The 14,860-nt window shown below is 37.7% G+C and overlaps 1 protein-coding gene across 6 annotated transcripts in view; it reads left to right on the top strand.

Annotated features, from left to right (window-relative positions):
* The window catches only part of VPS13B (vacuolar protein sorting 13 homolog B), a 922,277-nt gene that overhangs the window by 824,425 nt on the left and 82,992 nt on the right, over positions 1 to 14,860 (top strand). For 5 of the 6 annotated variants that reach the window (XM_073330465.2, XM_073330462.2, XM_073330464.2 and 2 more), the window contains exons 40-41: positions 3,780 to 3,976; positions 13,131 to 13,312. In XM_073330465.2, coding sequence (XP_073186566.2) covers positions 3,780 to 3,976; positions 13,131 to 13,312 — 379 coding nt within the window. Of the gene's footprint in view, positions 1 to 3,779; positions 3,977 to 13,130; positions 13,313 to 14,860 lie in introns of those variants that run through there. The other variant, XM_073330467.2, reaches the window with a different exon arrangement.

Here is a 14,860-nt window from a genome sequence, read left to right as displayed (position 1 = left end):
GACTTTGAATCACCTCCATTTTTTATTTGGATCCACATCAAAAGTCTAATGGAGTGAATTTCCAGAACATGGAAATGCCAGAAAAGGTTATTTTCCACAGTGATGAGATATAATCTTAGTCCCCTGAGAAGGAGGTCAGAAATGTTATCCAACTCCTAGAAGGCAATTTGCTCTGTACTATGAGTTCACAACACTCAGTTGCATAGGAAGCTAGTCTGGCAGGTGTGTATTGAAATGTTCTGAAATTGTAAAGTTGTTCTAGAGGTCAGTTTAGATTATTTATTAACAATGTACATAGGCACGTTTGGTTTTTTTATATCTGTTTATCCTTAATTTTCTTTTGAATTCACTTTCTCTGTAATACACTTTTCAACTAACATTGCTTTTGCAATTTTGATGCAAATCACTGTTAACAATAAAATTAAAAATACCGACTGCTGGGTAACATTGCCAAGAATGTTCTTCCTATAGTATTGTGGACAACAGTTTTTATTTTTCTTCTGCTACTTCTTCAGTTCACCTAAAGGGAAAGTTGTATTTTCAAGGCACTTGGCTGTAGAACAGAAAAATATCCTAATACCAGGATAGCCGTATTATGGAGCAATCAGTTATTCATGCAGGAAGTTTGGGTTCAAATCGCAGCATGGCTTGGCGTCTGACACAAAGTACAAGATTGTTTTGTATTCCGCCTCTCTTTCACTTAGGTGGCCCTGTTAGGAGATAATAAAACACACACATGCTTCCTGTCTTCTGTGTGCATTTTGTTGTACAGTAGTTGTTTCTGGAACAAGAGTGATTTCATCTCCAAGGGGAAGCACCCACCATGTGAGGGATAGCACTTCAAGAAGTGAACATTTAATCTTTAGAAGCATTTTTTCAAACAAAATAATGAAACAGTACATAAATAAAAGGACATAATTGCATCTCTGAGGGCAACACATGAACACATTAGTCTGTAACCCAGCTGTTCCCTTCTTTAACTCTTTCTCAAAGGTCACCAAAAGAGAGATTGAAGCTTTCAGTGCATGTATTTCTCTGCACTGCAGTATCCCTACATAGAGGGAGGCTGCTGCCTCTTCTGTGTAAGGTATTTGTGTACCGAAATATGTAGCAGCCATCTTGCAAAGTTGAGTTTAGGGATTCTGAGTCTAGGGGTGCTCAAATAGTATCTTTTCACTCCAGGTAACAAGTGAGATTGGGAGATGTAAGCTATACTCACAGTGTTCTTTTTCAGTTTTGATGATGAGCATGATCACAGCCATGGACCTTTTTGATAACTAGGGAAAAAAAGGAAAGTTTTGTCAGCAGGGGTCCTAGATAAAGAATTGCGGGTTCTTGTGTGTGTTTGTTGTTTAATAATGGAGTCTGGTGGCTAACCTTGTAGCTGTGGTGTTTACCTTAGTTTTCTAGAGGAAATCACAGTGGCCACATTCTAAGAGGTAACAGTTATTTGAATTGTAACTAGAGTGTTACTCAAACATTTCAAGATAAAAGAACCATATTTAATTTTACACATGGGGCATTTTCTAGTGCATCTAATTCACTCATTCCCACTGCCAATGACTCAGTTTTGGGGATATAGCCTATTTTCAGTCTTTCACAACTATTGTTTTTGGCAGCTAATGCTGCCCAGAGCACCCATCATCCCTTACATTTATCCAGATCAGGCATTAGCAATAAGCCCCCTAGAATGAATAAATCTAGATGTTTAGGAATAGAGGATTCTAAATCAAGTAAGTCTTTTGCATTCTTCAGCCCAATATGCTTAGAGTTTGGGACAGTCCCAAAGCATATGAGCTGTAGTTAGTTTAGGGAGATCACACAAACTGCATATTTGACCTTTTAGTTTATAACCTATAAATGATATCTTGAAACCTAATATATTTGTCTACACTACATTTCTTATGTACGGTACATATTAAAATAAAGTTAGGGAAAAAATACTGTGCATACAAATGAGTCGCTTTTCAAATGTTAAAACTGTTTTTTTTCTCATTTTAATCAGTATACAGTATGTTTTTCCTCATTATTCAGATATCCTATTCCTTTGGTCATTTTTGTGGCTTCCCCTGAATTCTCTCGAGTTTCTATATGTTTCTGTTAATGGGGACCGAAAAATAAGCACACTATTTCAGATCACAATCGACCTAAAAAGGAACTGGAGTACTTGTGGCACCTTAGAGACTAACAAATTTATTTTAGCATAAGCTTTCGTGAGCTACAGCTCACTTCATCGGATGCATGCAGTGAAAAATACAGGGGGGAGATTTTATATACACAGAGAACATGAAACAATGAGTGTTACCATACACACTGTAACAAGAGTGATCAGGTAAGGTGAGCTATTACCAGCGGGGGGGATGGGGGGACGGGACCTTTTGTAGTGATAATCAAGGTGGACCATTTCCAGCAGTTGACAAGAACATGTGAGGAACAGTGGGGGGTGTGGGGGGGAATAAACATGGGGAAATAGTTTTACTTTGTGTAAAGACACATCCACTCCCAGTCTTTATTCAAGCGTAATGTAATGGTGTCCAGTTTGCAAATTAATTCCAATTCAGCAGTTATAGAAAAAAACTTCAAAAACAGACTCCAACAAGAGACTGCTGAATTGGAATTAATTTGCAAACTGGACACCATTACATTAGGCTTGAATAAAGACTGGGATTGGATGCGTCATTACACAAAGCAAAACTATTTCCCCATGTTTATTTCCCCCCACACACACACTGTTTTTCAGCCCCTATTAAAGAAGAAACTTTCAATTATGAAGAATAACCTAAAAGAAGACGATTAGTTTCTTCTGTTTTTAGGATCTCTTGTTTTCGATATTATAAATTTGTTTTCTACATACTTGAGAAATGTCTTTGATGACATTCTCCCCAATTCAGCAAGGTATTTAACCACATGCCTAACATTAAGCATATGAGTCATTCCATTCACAATGATTGGTCTAATCATATACTTAAAATTAGGTACATGTTTAAGTAACTTGCTGAATCAAGTCCACTGTATGGCTTTCTTTGTGACCACAAAGATATCTGGACAGTTAGCACATTCCATAAGAGAAGCTGTTCTGTTTTTTCAAGTACTTTCAGAGTTGGTTCAGGATTTTTTAAAATTGTCTCTCTCCTCTAGTCATAGTGATCTGTAGCAGATGCCCAAAGTACTTTCCCCTTTATAGCTTCACTAATTTAATGTGTATATTTTAACACTATATTAAATGCTTTAAAGATGCTAATTCAAATACAATTAGTCAGAGTTTTGTGGGGATTATTATTTATTAATCATTTGTACTGTTGTAGCACTCTAATTATGGACAAGGACCCCAGTGTGCTAGACACCATACAAACACAGAACAAAAAGTTGGCCCTGTCCCATGGAGCTTACAATATAAGCATAAGACAAGAGACAACAGATGTATACAGATAGACTGATGGAGGAGTAGAGTACTCTATGCTATCGTCACATCCAATGGATCTTTTGACTACCTAATATGAATATGGGATTTTTTGTATTGTCTTTGTCATGCATATGCATTACAGTGTAAATAACTGTTTCTTTTCCCAGTACGTAAGAGGATGTTTTAAGTAACATCTTCATAGAAAGGTCTAATAACTATATGGAGATAGAACAGGATACATAATAAGAATTTAAAATTCTCTTGGTCATTTGGCAATTATTTTAGTTTAATTTTGTCATTATAAAGTGTACTGTAGGTACTTGTTTTGTGTACTTGTATAGAAGTACGGAGTAACTGAGATTCTTTAATATCACAGGTTCCTTGTAGCTTGGAGTACTGGGATGAGCTCCAGAAATCATTCATTGCATTCCGGGAATTCAGTCTATCAGAAAGCAAAGTCTGTGAGCTACAGCTGCCCAGTATCAGCTTTGTGAATGATCAGAAAGAGCTTGTAGCCTCAGACCTTTGGAGGATTGTCCTGAACAGCAGTCAGAATGGAGCTGATGACCAAAGGTAATCTTAAAACAAGGGAAAGCTATACTATTCCTTGAAGAAAGCTGGTTCAAGAAACTTGGTGAAACTGATGTTCTTTCATCTATACTAGGAGTAATTGTTTCTAGCTGATCTTCAGATTGTGATTGACCCTCACACAAGTCCATGGAGTAGGGAAAGAAGAAACCTTCTCTTCCTGCAGATTCATGAGTTAACTGTCAACCTTGCAAGCCTTGGACTTTCTGAACACAAGGATCATTAAAAAGGGGAAGGGGGCTGTCAGGCCAGGGCCAATCCCCACCCACCTGCACCAGGCAGCAAAACTGACTCGTTAAGGAGGGGATGATGTGCCACAACTCATTGAGTGGTGTAGTAGGAGACATGCTTCCCCTGTGCACCTGGGAGCTACCACCAGAGTTGTGCATCTTTGCACTGCCCTTGGTGTGAGCCCAGGGCTAGCTTAACTCTCCTGTGGGCCTGGGGCTTTTAGATTTTGTGGGGCCCCTGTACACAAGTCTTTTTCCAGGAGGGGGCTGGGGCAGGGGATTGGGTGCAGGAGGGGGTGCAGGGTCTGGGAGGGAGTTTGGGTACAAGAGGGGGATTCTGATCTGGGGCAGGGGGTTGAGGTGGAGGAGGGCGTGCGAGGCGCAGGTTCTGGGAGGCACTTACCACAGGCAGCTTTTGGCCACTGCATGCCATGACCCCACACTGCTCCCAGAAGCGGCTGGCTGCTAGCACATCTCTGCAGCCCCTGAGAGGTGGGGGGATAGCGTGACTCCATGAGCTGCCCGTGCCCGCAAGTGGCACCCCTGTAGCTCCCATTGGCTGGGAACAGTCCAATGGGAGCTACGAGGACAGTGCTGGAGGTGGGGGCAGCACACGGAGCCACCTCCCCGCTCCTGCCAGGTGCTGCAGAGACGTGCTAGCAGCTGGTGCTTCCGGAAGTGGCGTGGGGCCACGGCATGCAGGCAGCCTGCCTGAGCGCCCTGCTCCACCGTGGAACTTTTTGCGGCCTGGAGTTGATCACTGCCTATGATTTATTTTTGCGGGGCTCCCCTTGAACTGGGGCCCTGGACTGCAGCCCCTAAAGCCCCTGCCTTAATCCGGCCCTGTGTGAGGCAGAACCTGAAAGGCACAATTCAGTTGTGAGTGCATATCTCAATAATGTTAATTATAATCCTAGTGATGCTTCATGGTCATTATATATCAATCACATTGTGTTCTTACTATGCTAACAAATGGAAATTTACCATCAGGAGATTTCAGAAACACTTATTATTTCAGAAGGTAAATGTTTTCATTTCTTCACATCTGGAATCTTCGTAAGTGGTTAACTGTGAAAGAAGTGCACTGAGAGTCAAAGTTTGGATTTTGTTGAGTTTTTGATTACCTTACAGAGTTTGAAAAAACTATTAGGGATGCACTATTGTATCTGATATTCAGAAATAACAATGCAAGTGATGTCAAACTGCTCTCCTTCCTGTCCTTTTAGTAAATTCTACTGGATGGATTGGGAGATTGCCTACTGCAACTGTGTGTTGGTTGTTACTGCCGTGTGTGTGTGTGAACCCATAGAATTCAGGGGGAGTCAGGAACAAAATCAATAAAAAATTAAACATCTGGTTTCCATTAATAATATCAGGTTGGAAATGATTTCTTGATGTTAATTGTGAAGGAATGCATTTTCATCATTGAGAAGTTAAGTGTTTTAGACAAGGTTAATTCCTCTGAATGTGGGACCTTTGCAAAATTACCTTTGTGGTCAACTTAGCACCATAGAAATGTGAACTCTGTGGGAATTGGAAATAAAACTAGTGAAGTTCAGTAGATTTTTTTCATCAAAGCATTTGACATTGCAGTCACAGCTATTGTTTTCTACTCAAATGGAATTTATTGTTGTATCTAATATTTCACACAGAGAGTTCTATCAAAAAGTTTTGTAAGCAACGACCATTAGGAACAACACTAGTGTTTAAATGAAATGCAAATAACTTTAAAAGCTAATAGAGTAAACCAACTTAACCCAGCAAACGGTGATGAGCATAAGAAACATTTCATAGCACAACACAAATTCACACATGCAAAATATATTAATCTGTGGTTTTCAACCTCTGGTTGCAGCACCTGTGGGGATGGTCATAAGTCCAACATGGAGTGATGACCAGCTTCCCTTTCTCTATAGCTAGACTGGGACAAGTTTTTCTGTTATAACATGGGGTCATAATATGGAAAATGTCAAGAACCACTGTATTAAATAAATATAACTGTAGAAAAATTAGTGGTACAGTGACATGAAACGTTTAATCTACCATGATAACTTTCATTGCACTCATCCAGCTACTTTCCATAATTTTGTGGGCATAGAAAAAGCAAAAAAAGCCTTTTTTAGATATTAGCTCACACCAGGAGATCTAGATTCAGGAGCATGTTTGAGACTCTAAAGGGACCAGAAGGGAAGTGTAAACCAGTGCAAATTATAGTCTTCCTTAGATTCATTTCTAGCTCTTATGAGGAAGCAGGGACAAAGTAATGTGGAAAGTAAAGAGAAACAAAATGAATGCCTGATGGTGGACACTCTAAGATCTCCATTTAGAGCAAATAGTATCTGGAACTGCTTCACTGGCCTTCTTTATTATACATCCCAATCACAACTGATGGGGTGAAAAGTGAGAGAACCTACACCTAGATACCTGTATCACTCGACTCTCAACTCCATAATTAAAAAAGAAAAATAGATATAAGTACCAAAAATCACATCTGTGTGCAGATATGTTGTTTAGTATTATTACTTCATATTTACATAGCATTTGATATTTTTAAAGTGATATAACACATGATTAATCAGTTGATTAATTTTTAAAACATCTAATATAGAATTGTCCTACAAAAAGGAATTAGTCCTATAAAATCCTTAACTTGGCTGGAGTTTATTTTCTGTATTTGATTTTTATATTTTGGATCAGCCTCCCACATTGGTGCCAGGTACAGGCAGCTAGCGCTCACTACCAATAACTTTCTTTAAAAAAACCAAACCAAAAAATACCCAAAAAAAACCTACAGGTTTTTGTTGTGACCTCTCTGATATGCTAATAACTAGTACTAAAGGGCCAATCCCTTGTGTTTTAAGTACTTTATTATTGATTCCTAACATGGAAATGAAGGGTGAAACTTATGTGTCTCATCTTATTTGGTGACAAGAAAACTGCAGGTTTTGTGGGAAGATATGGATTCAGCTGACATGCTGAGCAGTAGATGACAGGCTGTGGTAATGTTGGCCGTGATGGCTATTATGCTATCCAAAGATGGTATTGTCCAAAATCCATGGCATACTCACTATTTGCAAAATTGGTTCGGGAGTGATTAATAATACAGAAACGGATAATCTAGGGGCTCGGTGGCTTAATTTATAAATAACTCTTATTTCACTTCTAGGGCCGTTCATTGTTCAAATCCAGTTTGAAGTCCTGTGTGAAATAATTGTAGTGATCTTTAAAGTCTTTAGTAGATAGTCCACAGCAGAAACACCCCCACGTAATATGGGATAATTGTCAATTGCAGTTCATGAACAGTCCTAAAATAAGAGGGTATAGGAGCAGAATTATGTTCTTACCCAAGAATAAATTACCTTTGTAGGTGAAGGTTTCATGGGCCAGGGATGGAAAGCTCTCATTACAGAAACTTCAAGATATTGTACTAGGCCTAAGTAGAAAAAGACTGGGGGGCAGGGGGCTCCATGAATTTCTATTCATACTGGTTATCATAGTAAAGGCTTTAAAGGCTGTTGTATATATTTTATGCACTGAATAACAGCATTTCTATAATTATTGACATATTACAAATCGTATTCTTAAAAATGGAAAATGCCTTAGCAGAAACATCTTCATATCTAAGATATCACAAAACAAGTGCAAACAAATTGCAATATGCCTTTGACATCTACTTTTTAAAAAATTCATATGGGAAATCACAATTGTGTTTCTAGTTAATTGTTTTGGGTTAGATTCAAACTAGTTTGATGTAGTGGACTTAGACCTCTAGAGACCTGTGTTCAAACCATTAGCTGGATCATAAATGAAATTAATTAAGTGGTCTCTTTCTTCTCCTGGTGGATATTTTTCCTTATCATAATTTGTCACAAATGGCAGTTTTGCTTTAAAGAATTCCACTGTTGGAATAGTAGGAATAATGCAGGTCATGATTAGTCATTGTTCCCAGTCATCACACATTTAGCCAGAGCATTTCTGGGTTTGTAAAATGTGAAATTATAAGTTTTGAATATACCTTATCTGTATTTTAGAAGTTGTCCATTTTATAGACTCTGGCACTTCATGTGAATCTTTGGAAATCATTCTACAATATTAGATTCAATTTTGTTTGTACTTATAGTTTCTCTGTTTCTGTTGCTCTGTTTTCCAGTACAATCACACCTCAATATACCATGCCATACTGGGAGCTGTATAAGCTAACTGTGTTTTTTATTACTAGCAGGGAAGTTGCAGACAGTCTCTGCTACCTTTGTGCCTTTGGAGCAAGCCAGAGAATCTTGCCCACTATCATATGTTTGTGAATCCAAATAGTTTGTTATTACAATCAGGGGCTTATTTAATATACTTCTGCAAAGTTAAAACACCTGCTTTTGCTTCAACAGGACTCAACAGAAGGAGTCTTTCTGGACTATCAAATAATTCTGTTTTATTTCCAGACTGTATATGACATATATTGGGCAGTAGAATGAAAATTCAGGGCTCAAATTCTCGTTGCTTGCACTTAAGACTAAAGCAATGTTGAAGGTCAATCTGAAGTCTGGTCAGACAAAGAATCTGATTGCAATCACAGTATATCAAGCTATTTGAATAGGAAATAGCTCTAAATTAGTTCTAAGTACTCTGGTCTCCTTTTAAAAATAAATATTTACTGGTGGCGTTACCACAAAATGGTATCTGAAATACTGCAGTTTTTTTGTTTTCTGAATGGGGTGATATTGTGGTATCCCAGATGCCACTGAAGTAACTGTTAGCAAATATTGATATTTGTTTAATGCTGACTCCTTTATTGTACTTATTATTTTGAATACCAATATGGGAAGTAGACAGGTTTCAGAGTAACAGCCGTGTTAGTCTGTATTCGCAAAAAGAAAAGGAGTACTTGTGGCACCTCAGAGACTAACCAATTTATTTGAGCATAAGCTTGAAAGCCACAAGTACTCCTTTTCTTTTTGCGAATATGGGAAGTAGTGACCTTGAAAGCTTGAAAGCTTATGCTCAAATAAATTGGTTAGTCTCTGAGGTGTCACAAGTACTCCTTTTCTTTTTGCGAATATGGGAAGTAGTGACCTTGGAAGTGGTTTCTGGGAATAAGAACAATGGACTCTCTCATTCATAATAGTATCATTTCCCCAGCCATGGCCAAACAGTTATGAAAATGAAGAACCCCAGAAACTCTTTATATGTGAAAGAAATAAAGAATCCTAATTTTCTTTTGCCTCAAATGATTTTCAGGGGACACTGATTTTCTCTGAATAGCATGAGAACCCCTTCAGGAGCTTAAAATTAACCTTTGTGTTGTGAAGGCCAAGACACTAACAGTGTTAAAAAAAAGCCCTAAATAAATTCATGGAGAATAGGTCCAGTAATGGCTATTAGCCAGAATGAGCAGGGATGGTGTCCCTAGCTTCTGTTTGCCAGAAGCTGGGAATAGGTGACATGGGACAGATCACTTGATGATTACCTGGTCTGTTCATGCCCTCTGAAGCACTGGCATTGGCCATTGTGGGAAGACAGGATACTGGGCTGGATGGACCTTTGGTCTGACCCAGTATGGCCGTTCTTACGTTCTATGTTACCTCTGTTCTCCCGTTTCTCCCCTTCCTCCCATACCAGGAAAGATACTCAGCTTCACTAACATGTGCAACAATTTTATGCTCATTTTGTTGCAGAAAAAGCGTAGTTCTACTCAAGCTTTCTATTTAACTCTAGATTACTGGACTTAATTGCATCAAGCATTTTGTAAGTGGTGCGGTTTGCTATTTCAAGTTTCTCTTGGAGTTGGTCTCAGCAGTTGGTTCAGGAACCAGTGATATGGTGGTCCTTTTTCATACTAAGGTTTCACCACATGAATAAATGAAAGTAGTTTAGAGTCTTTAAAGATCTTTTTGAGTGCCTGACATTTTGAGTGCCCAGCTATTATACCTACCTGGTATATTGTTTGTAGAGCAAGGAGATCACAGTAAAGTATGGATAAATGCCTTAAATTACTTTCTAGGTGTGAAGCTTCTGACACATGTCCTCCTACATCAACCATGTCATGCTGCCCCACAATCATTATTATGATTAGGGGTGGGAAATAAAGGCCCTAGCACACTAGGACTCTGTAAATAAAAATAGGTAAGAAGCAGGTTATATTAAGTCTGAAGAAACAAGGAGTTTGGTTTTTATGAAAATATCCTAGTAATAATAAATGAGAAAAGAAAAACTGAGAGTCTGGTACAATGGTTTCTGAAAAGAAAAATGTTTGAGTTTAAAGAAAATCTGAGATACTCTTAACGGCTTCATATTACTTTGCTCTGGTTTTTATGACAGTGAGTAATTACTTTGGAGAGTGCATTTCTGGGAGGTTACTGTGAACAGGGATAAATTAATCGATTTGGATAAATTAAAAGATGACTCAAAGAAAAAACTAAAATTAAATCTTTGTTAACGTTCTAAAAAGTTAGATTAACCTTTCTTTCCCCTGACTTCTCTTTTTCATTTTTTTTTTTGTGTCTCTGTCTCTAGACAGAACAGGAAGTGCTGAAATATCATGGGAAAGGTTGCTCTTACAGTATTGCCAGTGCTTCTGAGATTACTAACCGATTTTGCATACTGAAAAGCACTCGATGATCCAGATAACCCTTTGAATTTCAGGTGGTTATCGGGATTGGTTATTTTTTAAGCTTTGCCAATCCCTCCTTGAGACTACTATAATAAACACAGGACTGGAAGGGACATTGAGAGGTCATCTAGTCCAGTCCCCTGCACTCATGGCAGTACTAAGTATTAACTAGTTCTTATAATTAGTTCTTGCATAATGTTTTTCATCTGTATATCTCCAAATACTTTACAAAGGAGAGTAAAGTCTAATTGTTTCTGTCTTACATATGCGGATATGGAGGCATTGTGTTTGCATGGCAGACCCAAGATTAGAACATAGATCTCCCAGTCCAATTCCCTATCCATTAGCCCAAGCTATCTCAAAGAATTATTTATTTCCAGAGATACCAATTGGCATGGCAGAGATCAGCTGCACTGTAGAGAGAATTATAAATATAGGCAATGGAAGTGGCAATGATGGATGGCCTATGACTTTGGCCATTTTCAAAGTAATAAGGGACAAGTGGAAGAGGGAAAAGGAAGCATAGGAAATCAACTATAAATCTAGTATGCAGTGATGTTGTAGCTGTGTCAGTTCCAGGATATTAGAAAGACAAGGTGGCTGAGGTAATATCTTTTATTGGACCAACTTCTGTAGGTGAGAGAGACTGGCTTTCGAGTTACAGAGAGCTGGGCTTCCAAACCTGGGGCAGAGCTCTGTGTAGCTCGAAAGCTTGTCTCTCTCACCAACAGAAGTTGGTCCAGTAAAAGATGTTACCTTATCCACCTTGTCTCTCTATAAATCCAGTAGGAGATCTCTCTCTCTCCTCCCTCACTATCTCTGTGCATCACATCCTGTATTTTTCCTTTGATAATGAACACATCTTGAATTGTTTATTGTTAAACATATATGGCACCTGTTAGTCTAACATTTTCATGAATCCCAGAATCCCAAAAGTTCATCATGTCCACAAGCTTAAAGTTTACTTTAAGCTCTTTGAAGATAAATATCATGCTAGTTATTTACTGTGTGTGTGACATAAACATTAGGAAATTAAAGTGGATGCACAGGTGTTTGCACCTGAAAATTATGGGCACATATATATTTATGCATAATTTTGCAGATTCGCATGTGAAAACTGAAGATAAATTGAAGGGTGAAAATTTCGCCTTCAATGTACAAAGCATGTTGGTTACATTTTTGGAATTTTTAATCCAAATCTGCTCCAAATTTTATAGGTCTTCATTATTTACTAAATTTAGGCTCACATAATATATTTAATATTTGGTTAAAATTGAACACAAAACTAGTATTTAACTGTGGACAAAAACTCAAACAAAACTTGGGATTTTTAACCCCAGAACTCTAAAATTGCAAAATAGCTAAGATAGTGGGAGTGAGGTGCATTAATGATGTATTTGGCTTAAATTAGAAAGTTTATTTGTACTGCTATGATGTCTTAGCAACCTATAGGATTGTGAGGCAGTTTTAGCTGTTCTCAAGAGAACTTCAGGATAAGTCTTGGAAATGTTCACAGCGTCAGGAATTGTCATTAGCAAGAGAAAATTCAATTGTGATGGCATGTTTAAATTGTTCAGTTACTGTTTCATAATAGATGTTATACGGCTCCATGCTGAGCTTATAACAGTACAGAGGTTTGTCTAAGACATATTTTTCTAAAATGCTGACTATACAGTGGCAGAGGATAATAAGAAAGAGGCTTGCAGGGAGGGATTCAAATGTGGAAAACATAGCTACAGTATATACATTATGGAGTACTTTCTTTTAAAAAATCCTTTTTTGTCTTGGTAAAGTAAGTTTTCAAATCTTTCTTATGGCATTTGCAATGTCAACACAGTTGATCACTACATTTTAACGAACATTAAAACATAATCGCCATTTTTCACTAATTTCTAAAAGTTTAATTTCTTCATTTTTTGTTCACATATTTCAGTAAGTAAATTTAATGCACTCTATTGTAATAACAAAGTTCGTTGATTGAAATATTGCCTGCCGAATTCAGCTTGAAAACAAATTGTATGCCAGTATTGTATGCAGGTTGTTTTAGCCATGTCAGTTCCAGGATACTAGAGAGACAAGGGGAGTGAAGTAATATCTTTTGTTGAACCAACTTCTGTAGGTGAGAGAGACAAGCTTTCAAGCTTACACAGAGTTCTTGCTTGTCCCTCCTGGGCCAGTATTAACAGTTAAACATAAAATAAAATGGTTATGTCAGAAAAACAGCATAGCAAATGCTCAAATCCTGTTATAAAGTGATAAAGACCTGGAATTTCTGAACTACTGCTTCATTATATATTTTCCACAGCTCTGAAAGTGAAGCTGGCTCACAAAGTGCATGCGATCAGCTTGTGACTCCTACAGCATTAGCAGCCTGTACCAGGGTTGACTCCTGTTTTACTCCTTGGTTTGTGCCTTCACTTGGTGTTTCAGTCCATTTTGCTCATTTGGAACTCCATCTCTGCCATCATCTTGATCAGCTGGGCACAGGTTCGTACCTCTTAACTCATAATAATGAAAATATTTAATTATGATTTACTATCGTTTTGCCATCTATATTCCCAGTTTCTTATTCAGGCAGCAAACAGTATGAAAAATCACTACTAGGAAAGGCCATTGGTAAATACTTCAGTGCAAATTCACAACTTCTGTTCTGTGTCGATTGATAGAGTACATTCCAAAAGTAGTGTGACTGACTGATCAGCTTCACTTTGTCCCTTGGGATTGAGTGATTGTATGTAGAATCAGTTCAGTTTTCTTAGCCCTGACTAGTGATAGCAGGTGCCAGTTCACTCTCGAGCCAACTTATAGAACCAATTCAACTTTTAAACTTTCCAACATATTTACATTATTGTTGACATATTTGACAATGGTGCAACCTCTTTAGTAAGGATTCCTTGGTAAAGGAACTGCAGATATAATTGTTATTCCAATTATAATCATTTTTAGAAAGATGAATCTGTTTTTGTTCAGTGCTCTCTATCATTGCATTAAAGTCAAATACATTCCAAGAGATCTTTAGAGTGTCTGATTTCAAATGCTAACAATGCTTTCCTTGGAATATGAACAAATACCTAAGATACCTTTTAAAAGAACAGCTTTTTTCATTAGTAGTTCTGGATTTTTCTGCAAAATTAAAATATATCCATTATCAAATTTTACTAACATTAATGCTAGTATAATCTAGTAAGTTAATTGTACACCAGCTAGCCCTGTACAGTACTTAAACTTTTGAGCTATTATACTCCAATTCCAGTTGCTGGAGCTGTGGAATTACACATAATGGAAAAAGCAACAATCAGATTAAAATCAAACACAGCTGTTTCATTTTTCAGCAACAATTGAGTTTATGCTGATGCTGTTATCTTTATTGCACCTAAAAGTCCCAGTCAGTATTCGGGCCTATTGTGCTAGGTGCTGTACAAATAGAGTACAAAACTTGCTGAATCTATTACATTTTTGAACATTTTTGAAAGATAATAGGGCTTGATTGTACAAAAGGCTGGGCATTTTGGTTCAGGTGCAGCAAAGCAATTAAGCATATGCGAATTTTGAGTATGTGAATAGTGCTGGTGACATAAATCATAACAAATTCAACATGTCTACTCACATGCTTAATATTAGACAAGTGTTTAGGTGCTTCGCTGAATCTGGGCCAGGATCAAGCCTTTAATGAACCACATGAAACCCTTGTTATATATTTCTCAATCTTGGAGTTTCAAGATTATGTTTTGGTTTGTTTTAAGTTTTTGAGTGATTATATTGCATATGAAAGGGAGGGTACACTTGTGGTTTTTGAATACTCTGCTAATCAGAGTAAGGATAGAAATTTCATTATAAAACCTGTTAATCTGCAGAATGGCAGTTCAACAAGTACGACTGTTACTGATATTCATTATTTATACTGGCTCATAAATGTGTATGGCATGTTACATGCATACTCCCCCTACACACACAGAACTGACAACAATATGGTCCCTACTCCACATAAGTTTACAATGTAAGGCCCCAATTCTGCATTGTGTAGTGTGCTGGTAC

Source organism: Lepidochelys kempii, chromosome 2, assembly GCF_965140285.1.
Source record: "Lepidochelys kempii isolate rLepKem1 chromosome 2, rLepKem1.hap1, whole genome shotgun sequence".
Taxonomy (NCBI): Eukaryota; Metazoa; Chordata; order Testudines; family Cheloniidae; genus Lepidochelys; species Lepidochelys kempii.
Note: the sequence above shows the minus strand (reverse complement) of the source record. Positions and strands in the feature narration are given on the sequence as shown.